Source organism: Hippocampus zosterae, chromosome 20 (genome assembly GCF_025434085.1).
Source record: "Hippocampus zosterae strain Florida chromosome 20, ASM2543408v3, whole genome shotgun sequence".
NCBI classification, from domain to species: Eukaryota; Metazoa; Chordata; class Actinopteri; order Syngnathiformes; family Syngnathidae; genus Hippocampus; species Hippocampus zosterae.
Genome location: NC_067470.1, coordinates 8,431,447 through 8,442,566, shown reverse-complemented (window position 1 = coordinate 8,442,566; position 11,120 = coordinate 8,431,447). Strand labels below are relative to the sequence as shown.

The following is an 11,120-nucleotide window of genomic DNA, read 5'->3' as shown; positions in this document are numbered from 1 at the left end:
GACTTACGATCCACAAAAAATGTGACACCCTCCAAATTTTGTCTCCTCGCAAATTATTTTGCTGACCCCAAAATTTGGCCTGAACAATTAATCAATTTCAGATTAATAAAGCAATGTGATCGAATGCAGTTTCAAATCGCAAAGTATAGATTCATTTATTGCTTGTGTTTGTGGGGAGGACCTTAAAAAAAAATCCTATTAATTTTCGGGAAAATGAAAAAACAAATTTTTCAAAATCGTTAATCCCAACCCAAAATGTGACCGCCCAACTATGATGCCTCCAAAAGATTTTGCTGAAAAATTTTGTACATCCAAAAAATTGTGTCCCACAAAAAAAATGTGTTTTTGCTTCGGAAATTTGAGTGTTTAGCTACCCTTTAAAATTTTTTGAACCCCCAAATTTTGCAGCCAGAGGCTTCGGAGCTCCCCACAGACACATCTCATTCATGCCCCTGTCCATTGTGAAGACTCCCAAAGGTGGAGTGCAACCACATTAAAAGGTGAACATTGTTATTCTGCCCGCGGTCCTGCTAGACTCATCACTTATCCTCTATCGGCCTCCAGGATGTCTGCCGCCCGGCCCGTTTGTTTTACAGGGAGGGGGGGGAGAAGGTACACGGTGAGCGGGTGACACTAAAGTAGAAACACATCTTTCATGTCTAAATAAATCTGACAAAGAGATGCTTTATGAAGCGTCGCCGTCAGGTTGTCCCGCAGGCAAAGTGGCCAGAACGTTTAATCCGATCGGCAACCGTCTTAGCAGATGCTCCACTTGGCTGGAAGACCCGCACCCACTCGCCATGCTGTTATATCACCATGTCCTGTTATTCTTTATGGCTTCCATAGGCACTAAAAAGAAGAGGAGTTATTTTCTTTTTATTACTTGGCTCTCATGGGACGACTCGGACCAAGAGCCCCCCGTCCCCCCACTTTCGCTCCACAAATTCTTTTCAATTAAAGGCTATATCCCGGCAGATGCTGGAGACATTAGGTTGATGGGACGGGCGCCCCTGCAGCCTGTAAATCTACAAAACTGCAATCCTCCAATATGGCAATCAATGTCTTATTGTGTTCTGCGCAGCCCCCAAAACGGCAGCACTAGAGGAGTAGGAGCGTGAATAATTTATCCCGAAACCCTATCACCATGTTTGTATCGGTTTCCATCATAAAGCAGGCCAGCGGACAAAAGGGTCAGGGGGGCGGGGGGGCTGGTTGCATCAACCAGTGTGACCGTACAGTAGAGGGTCATAGACATACACGTAAATCTACTGTCAACCGCACAAGACAGGCAAAAGTGAACCACGTCCATGACAAATAAGGCCAAAAAGTTTTATGTTGTATGTTGGTGTCATCATCTAGAAATATGAATAAATCCAAAGACAAAACACAACAAAGCCAGTCATTGGCTGACATTTGTTGCATCAAATGGAGCATCAAAACCAAAATATGTCAACGCACTTTTCAGCAGATGAAAACGAGAATACAGGAGACAAAAACCTCCAATAATAAGAGGCAAGTGGGACTGAAACAATATGCATTTTCGTGGACTAATAAAGATAAGACAAAAATCCAGAACACTAAATACAGACTATGAATTGAATTGAATACAACTTTATTCTCAAATGTGCTGTATGTACTGTATGTGTAAATGCTGAAGTCATTTTTGTTCACGAGGAAGAAAAATTATTTCTTGGCGTCGGTCATCACCCTCTCAACCGAGTTCTCGCGCGATTCAAGGTTAAATAACGTTCGGGGAGGACTTCTCGCGCGATTCAAGGTGAACTAACGTCCGGGGAAGAGTTCTCGCGCGATTCACCACTAAATTAACGCTAGGTGGCGAGTTCTCGCGCAATTTGGTCAACTCGTGGCGTGTCGCGAGTCACTGCAAAATGACAGCTGCGTAAAAGTGAAAGCGTTCATGGTGATGCTTTTCACGGGGCCCGGGACAATGAGAAGACGTGCTATATGGACACATTTTCGCTCTATTGAAGTAGAGGAAAAACAAAAACAAAACCCTGTGCCTGATTTTAATCGACGGGAAGGAATGGGCATCAGATACGGGGCGGGGGCACAAGCCTGAGCGAAGACGTTGCAGTTCACTGTATTGAGATACTGGTAAGATAAAAAAGTTGCTGGTGGTTGTTTAAAACATTATAACAGCCAGAATGTTCCATTAATCCTGGCTAACTTACTAGCTTGGAATATGTAGCTATAGTAACCACCTAATAATTTTGTGTGAAGTTGAATTTGTGGTGTGGTATGTTATGGGCATTCCAGAAATGGCTTAAAATTATTGAAAAAGTAACCCTCAATTTCTTATGTTCTGCTCCATATAATAAGTAATATGTAAACTATAAAGGCTTAATTCGTGAGACCAGATAGGATAACCTGCTCCCGCCAGGCTCTGTCCATTTGAAGTCCGGCCCGAAACCCTCCCACGGTCTTGTCTGCTCTTTTAAATGGGACATGGGAGGAAATCCCCGACTGCGTTTAAAAAAAGAACTTTCCAAAAACCTTTTGCATGTTCTACCTGCAGAAAGTGTTTCCACTTAAAAGTAGCATCCAGGGAGAGGGACTGTTATTGCATTCCTCTGAAAACCTTTGACACTTTTGTATTTTAAAAGGGCAGCACAAGAAAGATCCCAGTACAAAAATCAAGCCAAGTTTAATTTGGACATGACCATGGTCCGAACTCAACACTGTCATATTTCAATTCAACTTTCCCCACAGAAATGAATGGAAATGCCATTAATCCGTTCCAGCCTCTTCTCTTCTCAAAGCATCAAGTCTTACATCCAGGTACGTGATTGCGACAATTTTGCTTTACAGTGCATACAGTATATACATAGAGGTATCTCGCTAAGGCGTAGAAGAAAAAAAAAAACGTGTTCCCGGTAACCTGACCGACTGAGAATTTCTACGTCGAAAAATAACTTTACGGTCAGCATTTTTTTCAAAACCGATGTAAACCCTCTACACAAAAATGTAGAGGGTTTACATCGGTGCAAACTCTCGAGATATTCAAGTTGAGCGTGTGCGTCGTTTGCCCTGTCGTCTGTCAACAACATTGAAACATGGCGGCGGCCGCGATTTGCGACAAGTTTAAACCGCGTTTTCTGTGTTACAGTTGCATGCTCGCACCGTAATGGTAAGAAAATAGCATCCATTGATGTATCGAAAAAAATCTGCAAACTATTTGATGAACACAACGGGCCGAGTAAACACCGAGGGCGGATGGAGGACGTCGGCGGAGGCGGCGGCGGCGGTGCGCCCCGGCCCCCCGAGTCCAGAGCGGGGAGAAAACTAAATAGGTGGCGGCGGCGCCGGCCGCGGTGCGGCGGGTTCAATGTTTTCTTGTTTTGTTTTAGGGTATTAGTTTAAATTTTTGATGGGGAAAAAAAAGATTTAAAAAAAAACTTTGTCTGACCTACCGACCCTATGCTGAAATTTCATGTTACCGGAAACACAGCATCTTTTTTGTTTGGCTTAACGTTAATCTGACTGAGTGCTTGCAGATCAGAAACTGGATCGCTATCATGTACATTTCCAATGTACAACATTGGAAAGTGAAACACTACCTGGTGTAGATAGTTGTCAAGACATGGCTAGAATTACGCTAAACAACTGAGGGCTGGTTAGCGGGGAGGGTGTTAGTGAAGTAGCTCAGTGTGATTTGAAAGGTAAGTCCACTGCTAACTCAGACCTGATTTGATTGGTTTTGATTTTTTTTTCTGCTGTCGAGTTTATGATGAAAGGGATAGAGTTGTGTTAATTGGTCAAAGCTATTTTACAATGTCAAATGAATCTAGTTATATGTTGTGCGGCCAAACCATGTTGGACTCCACCCACAATTTGTGATGAAATGTGTGACCCCTTCAAATTCATTTTTGACCCCTTAACAAGTGTGACACCAATAATTTTGCCCAATCAAAAACTATTTTGTGGTCCCCTAAAATGATTTCATGATCATCAACATTTTGCACACCCCAACGTTTCGTAAAGTCCAGTTTTGTGACCCCCCCCCCCCCCCCCGTTTTATGTTAAATGTTTTGTGAACCTGAAAACTTGGGGCCGCTAAAATGTTGCCACTTCAAAAAAAATTTGAATCACCTGTCCACATTTTTAAACTCTCTAAAAAGATTTTACTGGCCAAAGTTTGTTGATACCAATATTGAGCGACCTCCCCCTGTCCCCTGGCCAAAATGTGTACCCTCCAGCAACCTGCGATGCCCCAAAATTTGTGCCACCCAACATTTTTGCAATCACCCAAAAATGTTCCCTCCCAAAACTTGAGTACCCATTTGAGCTACTACCATCACGTCATCCAGAAACATTTGCTGTTCCATTTTTGCAAATGCGAGCATCTTTGGTATGGGGAAAAAAAAACAAGTTGAACATGCACTGCAAAGTGGTTGCCCGCTGCCAGTTTTAGTGTATCGGTGTCACGGGTACCGTCCCACTGAGCCGACCTTTGACCCACAACTGGACCTTCTTAGGAAGATAGCTAGTGATTTCCCGCAGTGTGTGATTCGCTTGGTTCGTCTGGGTCTTGAGTTTGGCCATTTCCCGTCGTTGTTCGTTGACAATCTTGATGAGTTCGCTGCGGGGCTTCTCAAGCTTCTCGATGTGGTGCTGCATGTGCAGCTCCTTATACTTGAGCTGCTTTCGGAGGTTGCGGATGGTCGTCTCGTAGCGGTCGAACCTTTGCTTCTGTGTCTCTATGGCTTGGAAGACCATCTCGGCCAAATGGGAGTCCTTGTCAGTGAAAAGTTTTCCTTTGATGCGGGCGATTTCCTTGATGAATTTCTTGGGGTCGTTGACCAGCGCCATGGACGTCTCAATTTCCAGGCTGATGTTCCGTATGAAGGTAGACTTGGCAGACAAATGAGATTCCAGCTTCTGGATGCTGGCTTGTTGAGTCTTGATCCTGTGGTCCAGGAACTTGATCCTATCAGTCAGGTCGCTGTGTTTCCGCAGTATCATACCCGAATGTTTTTTGGTGAACAGGTGAGCCTTCTGCTCGATTTCGTACTTGTTCCACATGGACTCCATCTCCTTCTCCATGTGCGTCACGCGCTCAGTTAACATGGCCGTGCGCTTCTGCTCCCTTTTTAGCTTATCCATCAACTCCTCGATCTGGAGCAACATGTTGCCCCGTTCCGTCCCCTTTTTCTCTACTTCGAGGTTCTTGCTTTTGAGCGTGTCCTTCAGGGCTTCATTCTCTTTGATCTTGTCCTCGGCTGTGGTTGACAGTGTCTCCACTCGGTCCGTCAGTACCTTGTTCTTCATTTTTGCCGTCATAATGTCGACCTGGTAGTCAAACTCAATCTTAGCCATTATTTTTTCGTGAGCTTCGCAATCCTTTTCATATTTTTGAGCGGCATGTTTGAGTTCCTGCTTCAGCGTGCTGTTTTCGTCTTTGATGTCCTGTACGTGTTTCTCCATGTTCTCCATCTCAAGGCGTTGTGCGTCCATCTTCGCCTGCAGCGCTCGTTCTTTATCGCGGAAACGATTCTGGATCTTGATCTCCATCTTCTTGAGGTTTTCATTGTGATACTCTGCCTGCTCCGCCAGTTTTTCCTCCAAGTTCCTCTTGGCCTCTTCCTGGTCGGCGGTCTTCTTCTTCAGCTTGGCTTCCAGTGTCTTCATGTTGCTCACCTGGTTCTCCAGGATACTCTTCTTCTGCGTCAGCAGATAGACTTTGGCTTCGTAGACTTTCTGCTGTGAAAGCAATTCCACATTCTCCTTGTTGACCGCGTCCAGTTTCTTCTCAAGGGCCCGTTGATCGGCTTCCAGCGATTCGAGTTTTTCATTCCGTGCCTGGATGTCGCTTGTCCACAGATTGTTAAATTCATTTTGTTTCTCCACCAGCTTCCTGTTCTTCCACTTGAGAATGCAGTCGGAATCTGTGCTTGAGCTCGTCATTGTTCTTTGTTCCGACAGTCCTTAATCACAAATTCAGAACGAAAAGTGTGCCGCCTCTAAGGCTGCGCAATGCACACGCTAAACACTCTGGAGGCTAACAACGGTGACTTATCCTGTCAAAGACGCAAAGACATCAGAGACGTGGATGATGTCACAGAAATTGTCGCTGCACCCTCAACATCCTTGAACTCTACCGAGTCTTCCCTGATTTTGATGCTGCTCAGGAAATTGAGAACAACAACAACTTTGAGAAACTGACAAGACTTGTCTGGTCTCATCGGCTGCGCCCGTGTCAGAAGTCACCCCAATCGCGACAGTTAGAGGCGGAATCTTTTGAGAGTGACATCATGACTAGTGAGCGGGGCTGACTTGATTGACACATGAGACTGTCCAATGAGTTCAGGAGCAATGCCCGGGGGTGTTGCAAATTGGGTAAATCCAGACAAATGTTTGTGTCCGGGGCGGCCCGGCAGTCCAGTGGTTAGCATGTCGGCTTCACAGTGCAGAGGTACCGGCCGGGTTCGATTCCAACTCCGGCCTCCCTGTGTGGAGTTTGCATGTTCTCCCCGGGCCTGCGTGGGTTTTCTCCGGGTGCTCCGGTTTCATCCCACATTCCAAAAACATGTGTGGCAGGCTGATTGAACACTCTAAATTGTCCCTAGGTGTGAGTGAGCGTGGTTGGTTGTTCGTCTCTGTGTGCCCTGCGATTGGCTGGCAACCGATTCAGGGTGTCCCCTGCCTACTGCCTGGAGACAGCTGGGATAGGCTCCAACACCCCCCGCGACCCTTGTGAGGATCAAGCGGTTCAGAAGATGAATGAATGTTTGTGTCCGGTCACCCGCAGTGGGACTGTTGGGTGGTTTGGAATCATTTCGGGGTGACATCATGACTAGTGGGTGGGGCCGCTATGATTGACATGTGAGGCCATCCAATGATTGTCAACGTTAACCCTACCCTGGACAGCTGATTATGTTATCGAGTTACAGGGTGCATGATAGGGTTAACTTGTTTTGTACCAAAAAAATAAAACCAGCATAGAATTAGGAAAGTCCGCACCATCATACTAAATCCATCAACGATAAGATCTTGGAAGAAAATAATACTCACTTGAATGAGCCCTCCTTTTAAATGATGCCATTTTAAAGTAAAATCCATACTAAGAAAGCGAATTGAGTATGAATATTGATGCAAACAGTGAATAATGTATTTGATATTTCAGTTTAAACAATGCATATTGGAATGTTTTCGTTTTTGACACAATTTTGACCGAATAGGTGAAAATAATCCCAGGAAATGTATTATGGCTGTTTCTGAGAAACAAACAGCAACTTTAATCGAAACGGACACCGCCGACGCTGATTTCCGATTTCGGTTAACATAGCTGTTTCCTTGGTTACCGCGCAGCTCCATGTGATTGCAGCCTGATGTCAACATCTTGAGTCAACCAAGGAGTCAGACGTGATATCACGTGCTGGCGCAGTCTTGTCGCTTTGTAATGAAGCTGTGTTGTGAATGTGATGTAATGGCGATGTCTAGTGCGACCTCAGCCTATGATGTCACCTGTCCTTTAAAGATCTGCCACCTCACGATGGCACGTTGTATGCTGGCAACTAATATTTTCCTTTGACTTTGTCAAATGGTGACAAAGGAAGCAGGAGTCAAGGGTTAAGCCGAGGTGACGCCGTCAGATTTTCAGCTTCCTCAAATTCAAGGATTCCACCAATCAGGTGGCCCGGAGATCTATTCACGATGGATCCCTTATGTAAGAAACCGCAAAAGAAAACGGTGATCTGCCACCAAGGCTTCCTGTACAACATCAGGATGCCGCGTGATGAGTCAGACGCAAATCCGGTTGTGCTCAGCATCCCGGAGCACCAGAGGATCCTCGCCAACGCCAGGGGTCCGAATGCCATTGAGAGAGAACTGGAGGCTCTGAAGGAGGTGGCTCAGAAGAAACAGGACATAATCAACGCTGCCCAGCATCGGAGGAATCAGATCATGCAAAAGGATCTGTGCTCTATGAAACTGGAGGCGGAGACCAAGAAAAAATCTGAGAAGGAAGCTTACAAGCAATACCAGCGCTTACGGGAAAAGACCCAGCTGGCCCAGGACACGCAGATCATGAAGTTGGACCGCTGGATCCTCCACAGCAAGATCCAGGCTGAGCGGGACAAACAGATGAGTTGGAAGAAGCACTGCGAGGCGGTGGAGCACTCCCGAGAGAAGGCCGAGTTTGAGAGGGTGCTCAAGTGCACCAAGATTGCCCTGGACCAGGAGGATGAGAAGAACAAGAACCGTCAGGAGGATGGCCGCAGGCACCTGGAGTTTATCAAGCAGCAGGTGAGTAGGATCCCAAACGGGGTGACCATTTTTGGGTAACTTTCAAGAGGGGGTAAGCTAGGAATTTTGGATCTACCCTGTGGATTTTGCAACCCCCGCCAGGTGAGGGACCGTGAGGACCAGATCCTACTCAAACGCCAGAAATGGCACACCGACTACGCTCGCACCAAAGAAAACTGGAAGGAGAAGGACAAGTGGCTGGAGGAGCTGAAGCAGGATCGGCTGGAGGAGCTCAAGGCCACCGGCGTCTCTGAAGAGTACCTCAACTACGTGACCAAGAAGACCACCGAGGACAGTGTCAACATCATGGATTCCCAGTACCGCACGTACAAGACGTACGACATCCTGCCCAGGTGGGTGACGGACGGGACCAAAGCCATGAAGGAACACATCAAGAGTCAGAATGTTGAGAAGAAGTTTTAAGGTCCGATTACGAACCAACCAGCTGAACAGCAAAAGGGAGCATTGGCGGAACAACTGAAGAGCACCTCTTGTGGTTTTTCTTGGATTATATAATAAATTCCTGGCAACACCATAATCTTGGAATGAGGGAACTCCAAAAACAACATGATCTTGGGTAAAATCCAGGACAGGTGTGAACCTGGATTGAGGAAACTCCAGCACAAATTCAACGAGAGCTTGGCTGCAGGAAAATCTTGCACCAATGTCATCTTTTAAATCAGAAAATCCAGCAACAATGTGATTTGTAGAATTCAGAAAGTCTGCAACAACGTGATCTTGGAATTTGCGAAGTTTGACGCGGTATCGTTTGGGATGAAAAACGTCTGGTCCCAATATAAATCTTGGATTTATTAATTTGGATTCAGGAAATCTGCCACCAGTGTGATCTTGGAATTTGGAAACTTGACCATTGTGATTTTGGAATTTGACAAACCTGACAAATTTTTGTTTTGTTTTATGCATTATTCTCACACCATTCACAATGACTACTTGCTGTGATTTGTCAGATCAATATGTACTGTTTTTTTTTGCACTCAGGAAATCGTTTCTTCTTGACTATTTTAGAGACAAAATAAATGAATATATAAAACAGTAATAATTAGTTTTAGTCTACGTGCCCCTAGATGAACTGGTTTGAAGTCGCATTTTGTTGGTTTTGTCATCCACATCCTATAACATATACAGGAACTCAGCAAATTCTCGTCCATCCCGTCCGCAGCCCCTTTTGGCCACAAATGGCCAACATCTGCCGACTATGGATTCCAATTCTCCCCCCCCCCCCCAAACCAGAGTGGCGACACATTAGCCAGCAAAGAGGAGGCCTATTAATAGGTCGTAAAGAAAGCTGTGGCAGATCGTGTTGTCGCGGGGAGGTTTGATACGTATGTAACCCAATCTAAGTTCAATTGTGATGCACAGTCAGAGGCCTCTGCTAAGGAAATCTGCATGAAATCAGTGTCTGGGCCAGCTAGTAAATCACCTTTGGCTTGTTTATTGTACTAGTACGCTTTTGTGGCGGCTGGGATGTTCCGGTGTCGGAATGCCCAACACTAGACCTGCTTAGCAATTATCTGAGGGTAAAAGAATGAAGCTTTGTAAGATGTATGACTTTTTTCGTAACTCCCCCCTCCGGGTTTTTATTTTATTTCCTTATGGACAATGTTTTTTCAATTTTACCTTGAGTTATTCTGTTCGTTTTTATTAACTAGAGTTAATAACCTTGGCCCAGACTGGAATCCCCAACCTCGGAACTAAGGTTGATGTGCTGCCCATTGCCGCCAATAAATTACATTTAAAACAAACACGTCAAACCTAATTTGGTTTTGGGCAACATAAGTGAATCAGGATTAATTTGTAAAAACAAAACTTTTTTTTTTCAAAATGCTAAAAAAAGCTCTCTAACCTGCTGTCCAGTAAAATTTATTTTACCTCATATATGTACTATACTATATATATAAAATTTCATATGAAAGCAGCCTTTTTTGCATTTATCAAAAGAAAAAAATAGTAAAATAAAATTTCCCTTTAAAGAGTGCTGTTTTTGGCTAAATTTGTTTATCAGGATTGTACAAAATATAATAATATACAACAATAGATAAAAAAACCCCAAAATAAATCTGTTCATTACTTTGATTGTAGATTTATTGAGATTATTTTCTTATATCTTCATTGAAAATTGTTTGTCAGGATTACACAAAATATAAGACTAGATTTAAATAGGGACAAAATATATTTTCTATTATTTGACTTGAACATTAACTGCACATATGCAATGCTTTCCATCAAAACTATTTTCACTTTCAACGTTGGTCAAAATGAGTTATTTATTTTCTTATTGTGCTGTGGGTTGTGTAAAATAAAATAAAAATCATGATCCATGGAGTCAAATGAATTCAACTCCATAGATCCTGATTATTATTATTTTATTTCAAATAATTGTTTTTTTTGCATTAAAGGAAAAAAATAGAACAACACAAGATTTTGTATTACCCCCTTTTATTTAATTGTTTTCAAGATCAAGAGTAATACATAAAAAAACACTTTTTGCTGCACAAACGCAAAGCTGCCTATGACTATTTTCACAGTTCAATGTTTCTCAGGATGGCACCAAACTGCTGTCAGGCTGCTGAATAAAAATAACAATAATAATAATAATAATAATTAAATGATGTGAAAGACAATTGTAAATAGCACTGCAATTTATCCATTTTGTGTTTATATTGCACTTAATTGAACGGTGTTGTTTTTTTTTTCTTCTGTCGTCTTTCTACCTACATTGTTGCTGCTGGAGGTTGTAAATTTCCCCAGTGTGGGACAAATAAAGGATATCTTATAAAAAGACAAACTGACCCACCGTTGTTGTGGAGATATATCAGCGGTGTGACAGTCATTTG

At 43.7% G+C, this 11,120-nt stretch overlaps 2 protein-coding genes across 2 annotated transcripts; one reads left to right on the top strand and one right to left on the bottom strand.

Annotated features, from left to right (window-relative positions):
• Positions 1-4,428: 4,428 nt before the first annotated feature.
• On the bottom strand, positions 4,429-6,370 carry LOC127593453 (myosin-13-like). Its single transcript, XM_052054911.1, has one exon. It carries the CDS (start codon positions 5,923-5,925, stop codon positions 4,429-4,431), a length of 1,497 nt encoding a protein of 498 aa, XP_051910871.1. The 5' UTR covers positions 5,926-6,370.
• A 1,171-nt stretch (positions 6,371-7,541) lies between these two features.
• LOC127593239 (meiosis-specific nuclear structural protein 1-like) lies at positions 7,542-9,070 on the top strand. The gene is made up of 2 exons (XM_052054552.1): positions 7,542-8,265; positions 8,368-9,070. Exons 1-2 carry the CDS (start codon positions 7,675-7,677, stop codon positions 8,686-8,688), a joined length of 912 nt encoding a protein of 303 aa, XP_051910512.1. The 5' UTR covers positions 7,542-7,674; the 3' UTR covers positions 8,689-9,070.
• The last annotated feature ends 2,050 nt before the right edge of the window (positions 9,071-11,120 follow it).